General features: G+C 39.3%; 1 protein-coding gene across 1 annotated transcript; it reads left to right on the top strand.

Moving 5' to 3' along the window:
- Positions 1-3,447: 3,447 nt before the first annotated feature.
- Positions 3,448-16,130, top strand: LOC146526174 (adhesion G protein-coupled receptor G3-like). Its single transcript, XM_085182432.1, has 13 exons — positions 3,448-4,196; positions 5,895-6,113; positions 6,231-6,390; positions 6,709-6,859; positions 7,041-7,163; positions 7,333-7,458; positions 7,879-7,924; positions 9,186-9,286; positions 9,460-9,575; positions 9,660-9,928; positions 11,869-11,974; positions 14,131-14,459; positions 14,548-16,130. The coding sequence occupies exons 1-13, from the start codon at positions 4,145-4,147 to the stop codon at positions 14,658-14,660; spliced, it is 1,911 nt and encodes a 636-aa protein (XP_085038558.1). The 5' UTR covers positions 3,448-4,144; the 3' UTR covers positions 14,661-16,130.
- Positions 16,131-16,593: the final 463 nt, after the last annotated feature.

Here is a 16,593-nt window from a genome sequence, read left to right as displayed (position 1 = left end):
TTCCCCTGTCATGTTTGCAGTGACAGTCAAACGTGTTTTCTGTGTTGGACAAAAAAAAGAGGTAAATTTGTCAAAAGAATCTTTAAATAACTTCATTTCTAAATCCTCCATGTCAGCCTGTCCCTTGAAAACCCCAGACCAGCTGGTCTTGCCAACACTATTCCTCATTTTTCCATTTAAAATGGGTCTGCCTCGGGACCTCCTCCAGGTGGGACATGCCTGGAACACCCAGGAGGCATCCTGTCAGATTCCCCTATCACCTTAACTGGCTCCTTTCCATGTGGAGGAGTAGCAGCTTTACTCTGAGCCCCTCCCAAATGGCTAAGCTCCTCACCCTATGTCTAAGGGAGAGACCAGCCACCCTGAGAAAAAACTTAGAAAGCTAATTTCTTCCATTTGAATCTGTGATCTCTTTCAGTCACTACCCAGAGCTCATGACCGTAGGTGAGGGAAAGGATGTAGTTCGACCAGTAAACTGAGAGTGCTTTGCTTTTACGCTCAGCTCTCTTTTTACAATGACAGGCCGGTACAGCGTCCGCATCACTACTGCTGCAGCACTAATCCATCCCATATGGAAAAGATGCATATAAATCTTATAAGGTTTGTATCTGTCTTGTGTGAAACTTGTATGAAAAGCATACAAGAGTAAAAACAGATATAAGATCCCTTGAAAAATTATATAATGAAACTTGTATGTTTTGGATACTTACTAAAACAATATATGAAAGTAATGAGAAAGTGGCCACTTTCATGAGTAAATCATGTAAGCCTTATATGATTTACTCATGAAAGTGGCCACTTTCATGAGTTAAGTCATATAAGTTTTTACTATTTCTTTTCCATATGGGATCTGTCGACCGTCCCACAATCCTCAATTGAAAACAAGAACTCGAAATATTTAAACTCCTTCACTTCACTCATTAACTCATCTCTAACCCAGGGTGGGCACTCCAGGTTGAGGGACATGGCCTCAGACTTGGAGCTACTGATTCTCATTCCTACTGCTTCACACTTGGTTATGAACCACTCCAGTGCAAGCTAGAGGCCACCACCTGATAAAGCCAACAGAACCATATTATCTGTGAAAAGCAGAGATGAAATTCTGAGATCACCCATGTGAAAGCCTTCCAGCACTTGGCTATGCCTGTCCATAGAAATTATGAACTGAATTGGTGCTAAAATGACAGCCCTGGGTCCAACACGGACCGGGAACAAGTCTGACCTGCCAATGTGAACCAAGTTATTGCAATGGTTGTCTAATTTTAAATATTTTGAAGAAAGTTATTTACTGGTAATATTTTAAAATGTGTTTTTAAAGCTTGAAACATTTCTATTAAAATCAGACTCTATAAATGAAGAAGTGCATCTGGAGAACACAATTTTTAGCAATTTTGAAAACATTTTGTGGTCATCTGTGTTTTTTTTTAACCTGCATCAAAAGTATTTGTCGCCTGTGGGGAGTCGGCGCACTGCTTGGCCTTACCTGAAGCCTGGCTTCTTCTCATTTGGACAGCTGACCACTCCTGGCCTCTACCTCTGTACAGTCTACTGCTATGTGTGTTTCTGTCAAAGGGAATAATGAGGATTAGCTTATCGAGTCCCACCCAGTATCCAGTAAGGGTCCTGGCTAGACCACCCATGCTGAAAACCAAGCCCTGGAATGGCGCAGCTACATCTGCAGCCTGTCTGCAACTCGGACACAAAACATTTAATTCTTCCCGTCTCACCACCATGGGAAGCAGAGCTTTGAGCTGCTCTGCTCCCAGGCTGTGGAACTCTCTACCCCCAGATATAAAAAAAACACTGATTCTCTCCCCCAGTTGAAATCCCTACTAAAACTCCTATATTCAAATCTGCATATTCACTGTGAATCTATTGCTTGTTTATTCTATCTTGTGCTTTTGTTTTTATTGTTCTTCATTTTGTCATTGTTCTATTATGTGTTCTATTTTATTGTAAAGTGTCCTTGGGTGACTTGAAAGGCGCTTCCAAATAAAATGTATTAGTAGTAGTATTATTATTGCATGTTGTTCTGTGTATGATTGTGTATGTGATGAATAAAGCTTGTTTGTTTGAAACTGAACAAAACTTTCCAACAAGGCCACTTGTTAAAGTGCACATGCTATCCATTTCATAGACATTACTTCAAAATACATCATTGTATGCAGTAGATTTTGACTTTTCGTGTGTATAAATGAACAGTAACCTAACACAGTTGCCTTATCAGTTTATTTGAATTAATTGCACACTCCTCACACTTCCTGGACTCACTCTGATCCTTTGCCTAACACACTCTTCTTTGTGCCACACAGGTTTCTTCATCTTCCTGTGGTTTGTGATGTCAGTGAGAAAGTCCCAAAACTCTGCTAAACAGACGAGCAGTGAAACACGTAGTAAAAGCAACTAGATTAAACACAACTGGAAAAATACCAAGAGGTGTGCTGGTGAAATGTGCAACATAACGCTGAAATCTGACAGTAACGATTTTGTTTTACTTCTGGATTTTATATGCACGGCAGTTTACCATAACTGGCAGGAGCTGATTCTAAATGATGAAAATAAATGTAATAGTATGAAGATTTTGACAGTTCTGCTGCTTTATTTGAAACTTTCTTGTTTATATAAATCTTTGTGGTAAAGGGGTTATCATTCCAAAATAAAGCTTAAATTGGATGAAAACATCCTATTTAAACTTTTGAGAGTAAAAGTTGCCATACTGAAGAAAATCTAGAAGATTCCAGGTCCGACTGGATTGTCAAGAGGACAATAATTGATTATTGATATTTTTATAAGTCACCTGTCCTCTTTTTTTGATTGCACGCAGAGCTGATCTTGCTTTTAAATGCAGTTCACCCTCCACTGGTTTAGTGCTTTGAGCAATTTTGATATAGTTATGTTGATTACACCATTGTGAATTCACAGCATGTTTCCTTATAATCCAGCTTTGAGATTATTAAATGGTAAATGGTAAATGGACTGGTTCTTATATAGCGCTTTTCTACTCATCTGAGCACTCAAAGCGCTTTACACAATTAGAAATTGTGTTAGTTATTTTATGTTTTGTACATATAAACTTTTCTGTGCCAGTTTGTACATCTGAACATGCTCAATGCATTGCTATAAAAGCTACAGTGTCAGTATGAATAATAAAAAATAAAAGATTTTTTTTTTTGCTTTGCTTGTTTGTTATATTTCATAATATTCCTATTAACAGACCTAGTTTAGAACAGACTGATGTCAGAGTCCAAACTCCACTGAAAATAGTTTTTAGAACTGCAGTCATATTATTGCCCCCATAAAGAACATTTGCCTAAAACAAATACCTCCCAAAGACCACACAGAAGCGCCTCTTAAACATTAAACACATAGTCACTCAGGCAGATTACTGGTGACTGTTTGGTCCGTCGTGCTCACCTCAGAGATGTTGACTGAATGTTAAGGTAAGTCTTTCTTTATTTTCTCATTATTTATTTCTTTGTGTGCTTTGTATCAAATGCAAAAAAGACACACATTCAAAAGTGAATTTTAGCTAGAAAAAATGCTTAATATCTTTATTAGTTTTGTAATGTATTTCGGCAAACACTTGCTAACTAGTAGTCAAGCATTACTAAATCTTGACTGCAATGCAAACCAGGAATGGAGAAGACTGACGCTTGGACAGTAGCTAGGACAGTAACTTTTACTATGAAGGCAAATGGTCACAATTTCTAGTTCATGTTGCACTTTTCACAGCATCACTACAGCTGGTCTTGAGGGAAAGAAATAGATCATTGACATTTGGCTACACCTGTATGACTGAGGCTTTAGCAATTATTTTCCCAGTGATTGGCATCAACCTTCAGAAATTACTTGCAAAGGGTCAGAAAATGCTCAAAATGGTCAATGGATACTTAAAATGAGAGAGAACTTGAGGGCAGGTAAACATTTGTATGTTTTTTAAAGGACTTGAAGACAGACACGTGCATTATTGTTATCAGTACATGCTTTCCAATATGCATATTCGAGCTTACTTCCTACTACCTTCCTCATATATGAATGTTTATTGACATGGGTTTTAAATAAAGCTGATTGAAACTCTCTGAAACGCGTTCATTTTGTTTTATATTTTGTTTTAAATTTATTCCACATATTCACAGGATAAATAATGTTGACCGTACTTCTTTTGCTGCTGCTGCACGAATCACTGGCTGACCAAGGTATGAATATCTGTTTTGTTTGCTCACTCATAGGAATTGATATTTATTATTTATTTATGTATCTATTTATTTATCTAACATTTTTGTGCAGTCTTCAAAAAATAACACAAATACAAATTGGATTTAAAATTCTGGTTCTCACCACTTATTTGTGTGAAATATTTTTTTTAATTTACCTCATATTTTATATTTTCTTCCATTTTTTCTGCCTTGTCGTGTATAAGACCTCCAGTTTACATGAAGTTGTTATACCAACCACAAAGATCATTTGTAACACATGATTCAGAAAAATTCTATTATTTTATAATCTTACAATATAAAGCACCTTGTGGTGACTGTTGCTGTGATGTGGTACTACTTGTCCCTATGTAAACCATTAAAGTTCCAGGAGATTTAGAGGGAGCAAGAACTGCAATCAAGCTCTATTTACAGTTTTTGCTATAACTTGCCTGGAAATTTGTTCTAACTGGCAACAGTTTTTTCACATCTCTGTGGAGGAATTTTGGCCCTTTTTCTTTGCAGAACTGATGAGAGTAAATTGGAGTGGGAGATTGAGAGACAGATTGGGGCTGCAGCTGCAATGATGTGGATGCTGTATCAATCTGTTGTGGTAACAGGAGAACTGAGAATAAAAGTGATGCTCTTATTTACCAATCAATATGTGCCTCCTCTCACATATAGTCACATTAGGTGTGACCAGCCGCTCACCAGCCACTGTTGGCCTCACCAGCCGCTGTTGGCCTCACCAGCCGCTGTTGGCCTCACCAGCTGTTGTTTATCCGGGGCCTTGAAGTGGAGAGGGTGAGCAGCTTTAGGTACCTGGGCGTCTACATCTCTGAGGACCTCACCTGGACACTGAACACCACACAGCTGGTCAAGTAGGCTCAGCAGCGGCTGTATTTCCTGAGGAGGCTGAGGAAATTTGGTATGTCGGCCAAGATCCTCAGCAGGTTCTACAGCTGCATTGTGGAGAGCACACTGACAAGCTGCATCACTGCATGGTCCAGCAGCACTACTGCCATGGACCGTAAACACCTGCAGAGAGTGATAACAACTGCTTGGAAGATCACTGCTGTCACTGCAGAGCACTTACCATCGCAGAGCCCAGAGGAGAGCTGCCTCCATCCCCAACGACCCCCAACACGGACTGTTCACACTTCTGCCATTGGGATGGAGGTTCAGAAGTGTGATATCCAGAACATCTATACTCAACAACTCTTTCTTCCCCACTGCCATCAGACCCTGAACAGCTGACCTATTTTTGACCAGTAATAATCATTTTTTGCACATCAGGCTGCATATTAAGCCAACATATTAAGCTATAGCTCTTTTGCACACATCTCTGTTTCACACTTTAATATTTTGTCTCCTTTTCTGTACTTTTGTACTATTTGTATTTTATCTGTTCTATTTCTGTTGTCTATATTAACCGGCATCTGAGGGCGGACAGCAAAGAAAAAAATTCATTGCACAGAGAAATGCCTTTTCCCCCCTTTGGACACGTGACAATAAACACTTTGAATCTTGAAAAATGAAAAAAACTGTGAAATCAGGGAGGGGGCTTAAACTTTTTCACAGCACTATATGTGTACTACTTGGTCTCTCTGGAATAGTTGCTCTTAACTTAACTCTGACTGAATATGTGTAAGTTTATGTGAGTTACATCTTTTTTTTTTTGTCTTCTGTGTCTGTGCACAGTGTGTCTCACCATTTCTACTTACACCATTGAAATTAATGGAACTAATGCAAACATCACTGCACATCAAAGTACGGTGGACTGTCAGATGGACTGTCAGACTTCCTGCGTCTTTCTATGCATTCCTGGAGAAGAGGCATGGTTCAATGGTACATCTTACTGCTTGGATGTTGAGCCTGAAACAACACCTGAAAATGGAATAATTTATCAACTGGGAAAAGGTAAGTGTGCTGAAATCTAGTCTGATTAGGATAGAAATTGTTCTGCCGAACTGCTGATTCATAGCCATTCCCACTTGTCCTCTCTTTTTCTTAATCTCTTTCGTGTCTCTTTTCCAGATCACACTTGCTACCTGAACCCATGCCTGAACAGTTCCATCTTGCAACTGATTTATTCACTGGATTATAAACAGAAAAACTTGATAACACTGTTCAACATAAGAAACTCGTGTTTGGACCTCTTCAATAATGATCAAAAACTCAAGCGGATCTTTATAAAGTAAGTAGGAGTCCTGCAGCAGGCACTCCTGCACATGCTGTTGAGTAGGCACATGTATTTGTCTTTTTTCCTTTTGTTCTATTTTTTCCCTTTAGTACTGTTAATCTTTAGCCCCGTGACCAAAATTGCTCACAGGATGGTTGATCCATCAATTTGGGTCACACTGAGACATCTTAATGACCTTGGCACAAATTTCCGTGCCTTCACGTCACACTAGCATTTGTGGTTGCCAAATGCTAGTTCATTTAATGCAAATGTATAAATCTGATTGCAGAAGATGTTCTTTCATTTGCAACCATGTGGATTTTATTTCTGCAGTGAAGAAAGAAAGGCCATCCATACCCTCATAAATAACACCCAGACTGAGGTTGCATTGTCCACTACCTACAACCAGCAGTACTTGTCTCTGAATGTGATCAACATCAGCAAGGCCTCAGTGAATTCCACAGTGGAAATAGAAGCTCCCCAGGTACACAAGCCAGATGTTGATGAAAAACACAAGGGAATAATATGGACTCAGCTAGCATGACAGTAGTTGTTTAAAAGTATTGTTTTCGATCTAGTTACTAATACTGTATGCTTGATTAAAACGACCCTTAAATTGTTCTGCAGAAAGATATAAATTGACTTTTTTTCCCATCCACTGTTAGCTGCACCCTGAGAATCATTCATTCATCCCTAAGATTTGGCTGCCTGTCGATGCTCTAAAGACCATCCCAGAGGAGAAGAGGATTATTGGTTTGGTCAGCTTCATGTATCACGGCCATTTCCAAGTATATCCTATATCTTTTATACTATTTCAATATGTTTTGATGAACTTTTTTATATTCTCAGTCATGAGCATTATCCCCATTTAAAACAAATTATGTACATAAAACATTTGTATTTATACCGTATAATAATGGTCTTTATTTCCTCTCTTACTGTACATTCCTTTGTTAGTTTGATCAGGAAAAGATTGTATCAGTGGTTCTCAGGATAGAGGTGCTGGGGGAAGAGCGCCTCAGAAATCTGGCTTCTCCAATCAAGATGACCTTTAGAGTTAAAACAGACAAAGGTCAACTGGATGTAAGTCTGTTTTTACGGAAATGTTTATTCTTGTAGTTATTGAAAATTTGTAATCGGATTATGGTTCCATGGTGTAATGGTTTGCATATTTGTCCAACATGTCAAAAGTCCCTTTGATGCTGTGGCAGTAAAGGCATCTAGCACAACAGTTTGTCAGATCAAACATGCAGTTCCATCGGCTGCAGTCAGTCCCTGTGATTAAGGGAGCAACTGAGATCACTATGTCTGATAATCTCGGTGTCTGCTGCCTAATCATACACTGAACCACTAAATTGTGCAACACTAAATGTTCTGGCTCATAAAAAGGGGAAAAAAAATATGTGACTTGATTTTTATCATTCTAACTTTTCTTTTACTAGTTTTATTCTGTTTAAGAAGCTTATTTGACTTTGCATTATTAACATTTTTCTAATTTTACAGGATGACTCACAGTTAGTCTGTCACTATTTTGATGAATTTGATGAAAATGGTAAGTATATATCAGTTTTATTGGTTACTTCAAGATGAACACCAAAGTAATGAGATTGGACACATTAATATTTTTTTACCTAATTATTTGTTAACTGACAATTTGGGGAATCTTTAACTACTGGCTTGATTTATTTACACCATATTGGCTTTATAAACATGGTGTTTTAAAACTCCAGTAGTTTGATGTAAGTAAATGGATCTTTGTATGTGAATTAGGACATGTAGTGTAATAGACACAGTGCAACATTGCTGCAGAGACAAGCATAACTGTATTTTGATGCTACCTCTATTCGGTACTCTAGCCTCTTTGTACACTCATTTCTACTACACTCATTTCTACTACAAACACACCGTTCTGCCCTGCTTCATAGATTGAAACTCGCCCAAAATGCCGCGGCTCGCCTTCTAACTGGTACTGGTAGGCTTCAGTCTATCACCCCAATTCTCTCTGGCTTCCAATTAAATGCCTCATTGATTTCAAAATCCTACTGCTCGCTTCTAAAACCGTAAATAATATCGCACCTAGCTCCTTTATTGATATCCTCAGTGTATATTCCCAGTAGAACACTGAGATCATCTGACCAATTTCTCTTGGTGCAACCTAGGTCACAGCTGAAAACCAGAGGTGAACGTGCCTTCGCTTCAGTCACACCTAACCTCTGGAACAACCTCCCTCATGCTATTCGCTCGTCTGACTAAAGCCAGACCTTCAAGTCTCGATTGAAAACCCACCTTTTTAGTTAAGCCTTCCCGGCTTCCTAGAGCATGCCTTTTAAGTGTACTTTCTTGCCCTCCCCTTTTCCTCTTTTGCTTATATTGTTTTATCGATTTTATCTTTAAGTCTTACTTGCTTATCTGCGTGCTTGTATGCTTGGTTAATCAATGCCTCCCGCCTGCTAGCTTATCTGCTTTTGTATTTTGCTACTGTTTTACTGGATTTTGTGAAGCACTTTGGTGTACCTCTGGTTTTAAATGTACTATACAAATAAAGTTGTATTGTATTTCGTCTCTAGATGTGGATGTGTGGATGCACATCTGTGGATGTGCATATTCAGTTAGGAATGTGATGGACTGGTGGCTCGCCCCACATTCTACCTCCTGCCTTTTAAAAATGTTGCATATGCTTAAGTGAAGTTAAGAAAGCAGTAATGAAAAGGCACAGATGTAAACAGTTTCATATTTTAAGTGCTGCAGCATTTAAAATATGAAATTGTTTATGTGCAAAGAACAAAGTTTTACTTATTTTTTAGGCTCACCCTGGAAAACTGATGGATGTGAGACTCAAAGCTTCAACCGATCAAATGAACAGGACATTGCGTGCTATTGTGACCATACTACACCGTTTGCTGTTCTTCTGGTAAGTTGTTCCTGATGAACTTCTTGTTTTTAGCAGCTAATTATAGTGATTTAAATGATCTTTATTCAATATAGGTGTACTAAAATTCCCTATTTCTTAATTTTCTCACTTGTTTTTAGATATTGGTAAAAGTAAATATGTAAACTACAGACAATCTTCATCACTTTTTGCAGATAAGAGGTCAAATTGCAGGAGTCCACTGGAAAATATTGTCATACATCAGTTACATAGGCTGCGGTCTGTCAGCTTTCTTTACTGCTTTGTCTCTTTTGATGTATGCTTTCAGTCGGTATGTATCATAAAATTAGCATGCATAATAATGTACTTGTCTGTGGACTTCACATATCTGATTTTTTATTTGTCTCCTCCTCAGTAACCACAAACTGGACTACTCACTATCTATTCACGTATCCCTGAGTGGGGCCTTGTTTCTGCTCAATTCATCCTTCCTGCTGACTGAGTGGGGAACTACACTGGACCGAGAGGGCGTGTGTGTGTTTGTTGCAGCGTTCATGCATTACTCCTTGCTCTGCAGTTTCACCTGGATGGCCATAGAGGGACTTCACCTCTATCTAATGCTGATTAAGGTGTTTAACACCTACTACAAACACTACCTACTGAAACTTTCACTTGCGGGTTGGGGTGAGTATTGCAAAATTATCAACGGTATTTACTACATGACAAAAGAGGAAAGGGTTTATGAGGAAACTTTTACTGAACCAGAGGTCATGTAGACAATGGCTGCAATCACTATTGAATGTGAAAGTATGGGTAGGCACTAGGGCTGGGTGATATATCAAGTTTTTAAATATATCGATATATTTTTATATGAGATATGAGATGTGACAATATTGTTTATATCGATATAGTCTATGTTACGTTATAATTATACTTGTGGAGCTGCAAGTTTACCTCTCTTTCTTTTTGCCTACGCTACGTTACTCTGACTCGCCTCTCTACTTCACTGAATTCACTAGCTGGGCCCACGTCCTCATTTTAGGTTTGACAACATATTAGTAGGTAAAAGTGAATGCTTTGACATGAATTGAGCTTCGGTTTGGGGAAGGCCTCGAGGGGGACTGGCGATGGCTCCCAGGCCTGCCGATCCCCGTGCACTAAATAGAAATGAGGAAGTTAAAGAACTGAGAACAAGGAGGGAGGTAGGGTGAGGCACGTAAACAAGGATGAACAGCTTGCAGGACTGGAGAAACCTTTATAAATGACAACCATAAGGAGCTTGTTTGGAGGCGTGTTCCTGCTCCTGATATTACAATACATAATCTCCAACACAACTTCCCCTCCTCCATCGCTTCAGCTGCAGGCAACAAGATGGACAGCTATTAAAGAGGAGCTGGTCGGTAAAAAGAAAACATTTGGAGATTACTATTTTAGTGCTGTCAGCGTTAATTTCGTTAAAATGACGTTAACGGCATAACTGCATTGACACACATCCAAAGAGTTGGATGGATACTGCTGCTCAATCACAGCTGCCTGATCAATGTTTTTCATTAGCAATTTAGCAAAGTTGGTGGTGGTGTGTGTCTGTGTGAGTGAAAGACAGAGAGGGAGAGCAAGCGACAGATTTTCTGTTATAACCTTCATGTTATGGACGCACAGTGTGAGCACTCAGGTTGCATCAGAGCATCGGGCCGTATAGTGTGAGAACCTGCATCGTGAACTACGAATGATTAACCCCTGTGTTACGTCCCCTGGCCAGTCTAGGGGGTTGAAGGGACGAACATAAAGGTGGATAGTGAAGGAGGAGCCAAGATGGTAACTTTAAAAGGTTTATTTAATGCTGGTGATGAGATTTGGGTTCAAACTATCAGACTGAGGTATAACTTCAAGGCCAACATAACAAGCAAAACATCCCTGATGTAAAAATAAAAGAAACTTACCTAACTCCAAAGAAAACAAAATACACAACCTATAACCATAACCTACCTAACAACACATAAACAGGAGAAAACGGGATGTCAAAACAAAAGGCAGCTCTCCCCTACAAGCAGTCTGAACATGAAAACAACAATGCTCATACAAATCACAAAGGCACGCAAGCCTGTACAGGTATGACAACCAAAATGGCCAGAGGGCACAGAAGCACAGCTCCACAGGCCTTAAGTAGTGCTCTGCTGATTAACAATTAACCGGACTCTAAGCAGCATCCAATCAGGACAGAGGAGGTGGAGCCTAGACAAAACAAAGGGTTAGTAGGGAGAAGAGACATCCTCCTGGTGGGATGTAACACCTGCGAGTCAATTGTGCAGATTGAGCAGAAGCTGAATAACGCGACTGAAAAAGTGTATACCCAGCTTAAAGAATATCAAGATATGAATTTTGGGCCATATCGCCCAGCCCTGGTATCCACCCCTTTTGAGATTTCCTTCTACATTCACTGTATGATTAATGAACACTGTTAAAACTGAACAACCTCTCTTAGAAATATGTCTGGCTTCTTCAGACTCACTTGACTGCCAGTTTTCCCTAAACTTATGAATGAAGTCTTTCATATGCTGGGTGCCTCTTGGATAGTAAATAACTTGGTGTTAAACTGTGTCTGTGTCTTATTGTGTGCTTCTTAGGAATTCCTGCTGTAATTGTGGCAGTCTCTGTAGGAGTGATGGATTGCAAACAGTTTTATGGAGTTAAACACATGACCATGGCTGACACCAACCAAACTAGTTCGATGTAAGTAAACCAGCTGCTTTTGGCAAGACTATAAACTAGCACTATGCGCCTTTAGCAATAGGAATCCAAATCCATGACTGGGTTTGCATGGGCAACCTGTCCGCTACACAGTGACACAGGCCATGTCCACATGAATACGTTTTTATTTGAAAACGTTTTGTCCTTCCATCCACACTGGCAAATGGAGCGTTTTGAAAACACTCTCTGTGGCGGGGCGTGGTCTGCGGTGCCGTGCAGGGAGGGCGGACGCACCTGCACGGCATCCTTAATCACGCCCGCCTAGTTAAAAACACGGGGACTCAGGGTTTGTGTGTGTTGTGGTGAGATGTCAATAAAGATGGCTCTGAATGACACTCCGTGGTCCCGCCGTGCCTTATTCTCGCCACACTCTCCAAAGCAGATACATTTGAAAATGCAGTTTTCGCGTCGCAGTGTAGACAGCGAACCCGGAGCCTTTTCGAAAACGATGACACATTTTAGTCATGCGATACAGTCATGTGACTGATTAAACTAAGATAGCGGAGGGCATTATACAGCAGTTGTCTTGTTTGCTCTCAATTTTGACAGCCCTATTAAAGATTAATATCAGTTTGTACGTGCTCCAGAGAGCTTTTCTTCAAATTATTTAATTCTCACTCGCTTTTGCAACTTTGTACTTTTATGTTACTCGCACCAACAACTCCACCTCATTGTTAGTCCATTGAAAAAACTCTGTGCTTTTCCTAAATATTTTGCTGTGACGTTTTAAAGAGCCGTAAAGTAAATAAATGACAGACAGAAATGAGGCGGGTCAAATTGTCTTGCGTTTCATGCAAGTGCAGGACTGGAACGTAAGCGTTTTTGGCCATTTCAATGTGGACGAACAACTCTGTGAAAATGACTGAAAGCGATAGTGTGGATGCGGAGCGTTTACAGACGTATACCCCGTTTTCAAATTTATCCAGGCTAGTGTAGACGTAGCCACAGTGAGAATTTTCATGCCACACAGACATATTTAAAAACCTGCTGAACATTATGTAGTTTGTAATCAGGATAGCAAATAAATTAAATAAATCTCAAACGCACTGGAAAAAAATGTTCTTTACAGGATGTTCCTGGCTATTAAAGTAAGATCTGTCATACAAAGAAGTGCGTACTGTTGAAACTAGGGATGCACCGATACCGATACTGGTATCGGGTATCGGGGACGATACTGTAAAATGTGTTTGTACTCATACTCGTAAAAGTTAACCGATACCAACTTATTTCATTAGTCAGAGGGTGGCTTGTCATTTCTGTTGTAGTTTTTTAGATTGGTCACTAGGGGGACATCCCATGCTAAACAGGCACAGGGTCAGGCGAGTGAGACTGGCGGCTCCAGATAAAAAAGAGAAACTGGAGGCTGCTGTAGCTAGGCTAAACAAAATGTCAGCAGTGTGGAACAGAACAGCCAACTTTAACTCAGGTTTTGGAAAAACGATGAAAAATGTCAAGAGAAAATCCACGGGCAGTTAAAATAACAGAGGCGCTGACTCATTTTATCGGTCTGGATGACCAGCCAATGCCGGTCGTGGAAAACATAGGATTCTTCTCAGCATACTCGAGCTGCGATATGAAATTGGACACTCTGCAATAATTTAAAAGTTTATTTTATTCTCAAACCTAATTTGTATTTATTTTATTCCAAACAGAAGTGTTTATTTATTATTCTGAAAGCTTGAGACAGTGCCCAATAGTTCAGTGATATTTTGTTAAATTACAATGTGGAGACTCTGCAATAATTTAACAGAAGTGCTTATTTTTCACTTGAAATTTTTTTTTTGTGGTCATTTTTATTACGATTTTATTTTTTATCGGCAGAGAATAAAATAAAACCTGTCTTCCAATTCATTGCATTTGTGTGTGTGTGTGTGTGTGTGTGTGTGTGTGTGTGTGTGTGTGTGTGTGTGTGTGTGTGGTAGAAGTATTAGCAAGTACTCGGATCCAAGTATCGGTATCGTATTGGTTTGAAAAAATTGGTATCGTTGCATCCCTAGTTGAAACCATAAAGTACCAACAACCAAGTTTCATATCATTATGAAATTATACTGTTTCTGTTCTTTGTATGCTGGACCGTAGGCAGACTATGCAGCCACAGATTTTGAAACTGTACTTTGACAGCTCTGCCTGTTTTACAGCTGCTGGATCACTGACGACACCTTCTTCTACTCCATGAACCTGGTATATTTCATCCTTGTTTTTGTCTTTAACACTGGCATTCTCATGGCAGTGGCTTCCAGCATATGTAAGATGAAACAAGTGTTACAGACTACCTTAAAGACAGGAGCCACAGCTAAGGGGAAATTATGGGAAGTACGAGAGAGGTTTAACGCATCCTGTAAGAGTGGCCTAACATTGTTTGGTCTTACCTGCCTGATGGGTACCACCTGGGGCCTGGCCTTCCTGGGTTCTGGATATATCAACTACCCCATTCTCTACCTTTTCTGTATCCTCAACTCCACACAAGGTCAGTTTAGTGGTTTGTGTTTGTGTGCAAGTGATTTGAGCATTTTGTGTCTGATCTGTTCATTTGTTTCTCTGGTTTTCTTGATAAGGTTTCTTTATCTTCCTGTGGATTTGTCTGTCAGCAAAGAAGCAGAGAAAGAGGGCTAAGGAGGACCGAACATCTTCAGCTCCTGTGAGGACTACAGAAATCAAATCTGATTAGAGTTCCTCTCTACCATTTCTGCTCTACATGTAATCTTCTGTTATGTTAGATTTAAAAACACACTTAAACTTTAAATACTATTGCTTTATAGTATGTCTGTATTGTCTATATAATTTAATATTTTTTCTGTTTATATTCTGTTTATTTATTTTTTCTGTTTAGTCAATCATATATATTTTACCTCTGTAATATTCTTGATATGTATAATTGAGCAATTTGTATATATTAGAGCTATTTCTTAATTTTTAAAAAACTCTGTAACATATTTAATTACTTTAGTCTGTTACTGTTAGTGTCTTGGAGCAACTATAACCCACATAATTTACTTAGAGATTAAAGTATTCTGATGTATACCATGATATATGGTAGACTGGTAATGGACTGATTCTTATATAGCGCTTTTCTACTCTCCCGGAGTACATAAAGCACTCTATACAACATGCCTCATTCACCCAAGCACTTCTAAACTCAAGTGCAAACTAATCTATATTCACACTCCAATTAACATATCAGAGGTCAACTTGGGGTCAGTATCTTGCCCAAGGATATTTGACATGCAGACTGGGGAAGCCAAGGATCGAACCGCCAACCTTCCAATCAGTAGCTGATCTGCTCTACCACATGAACCACAGCCACGCCACTGAAGTGTCATTAAGCTTCTATGGGCCTGAACACATGATTAACTTTGCCCTTTTCAGACTTTCTCACACGACACACTGAAGAATTAGACCATTTCTTCAAAATGTAATATGCTAGTGAAAAATATCTCTGTATTCATCCAGGTTAATGTTAGGTTAACTGTGCTTTCATTTCAGCACATGCACCAATAGCCCAGTGACCTTTGGACAACCCCCTGTTAAATAGATAACAATTCTTTATAAGACCGATTTATAATATAGTGATGTCATCAGTGTGATAAGTCGGTCTGACTGATTTATTCAGAATTCATTCAGATATGTAATACCATGTATATGATAAACAATTTACCGAACTGTGGATTTTGCAAAGCTGAGCTAGTGAACTAATATTAACATCTGGAAAAGATCTGGAAAAAGAGTAAAATAGATCCATTGCAATAAACTCATTATGGAGATTTAACTTTCCTTCCTTTCCTGGTGTGGTCCAGAGAGACTCAATTTTTATTATTATAGCATTTAATGCACCATTTATTCCAGATGTCAAATAAAGGGCGCAACAGTGGTCTGTTTTCAGTTTGACATTTTTCAGAGAAATCAACTTTCTTAACTTCTACATGTTTAAATCCTCAGTTCTTTTCTCAACCTCAGATTTTTTGTTTTATATTCTCGCTGGGTTGTAAGAGTTCTCTGAGGTTTGGCCAAAGGGGCCAAAGGTAAGAGATGAGAATTCCGGAGTAAGTACTCAAAATTCCCATGGGATTAAATGCAACAATAATATATGGTATTCACAGTTAAACCCATGTGATGTAAATATAATCTAAATGTAATATGCATTTTAATACGTCACAAAGGTAAATGTAGTTAATTAGAGCAACAAAACTATGATATGAATCACAAAATAGAATTCCCTCGTATGCAACTTCAAATGTTCTAGAGATCTGTGGAGGTAGCATATTAGTTTTGAGCGGAGACTGAGAAGGAGAGAACGTAGCGGAGAAACACACGGGTGTCAGTTCAACACGTGCGACATACTTGGCTTTGTTTGTGTGTGACAAGACGTTAACAGTGTGAGGTGACATTTCCGAGAGTCGCACCACAGTGTAGAAAGGTGTTTTCAACTGCAACTGGTAAGGTTAAAGGTTGGTCGCGACAACTCGTCTGATTAACGGACCCTGATATGGACCGTCGGAGAGCTGTAAAGTGACTGACGCGCTGTAGCACAGACAGCGCGGTGTCCTCAGAAGGAGCCGAGAACTGGATTCAGTGGACTGGTGAGCAGCCACCGACAGAGCCAC

The sequence above is a fragment of the Neolamprologus multifasciatus genome, chromosome 1, assembly GCF_963576455.1.
Source record: "Neolamprologus multifasciatus chromosome 1, fNeoMul1.2, whole genome shotgun sequence".
NCBI classification, from domain to species: Eukaryota; Metazoa; Chordata; class Actinopteri; order Cichliformes; family Cichlidae; genus Neolamprologus; species Neolamprologus multifasciatus.
Note: the sequence above shows the minus strand (reverse complement) of the source record. Positions and strands in the feature narration are given on the sequence as shown.

Coding starts and splice junctions, on each gene's coding strand:
- LOC146526174 (XM_085182432.1), top strand. CDS start 4,145: ATGTTGACCGTACTTCTTTTGCTGCTGCTGCACGAATCACTGGCTGAC. Junction 7,459..7,878: donor CAGACAAAGGTCAACTGGAT/GTAAGTCTGTTT, acceptor CTAATTTTACAG/GATGACTCACAGTTAGTCTG. Junction 14,460..14,547: donor TATCCTCAACTCCACACAAG/GTCAGTTTAGTG, acceptor TTTCTTGATAAG/GTTTCTTTATCTTCCTGTGG.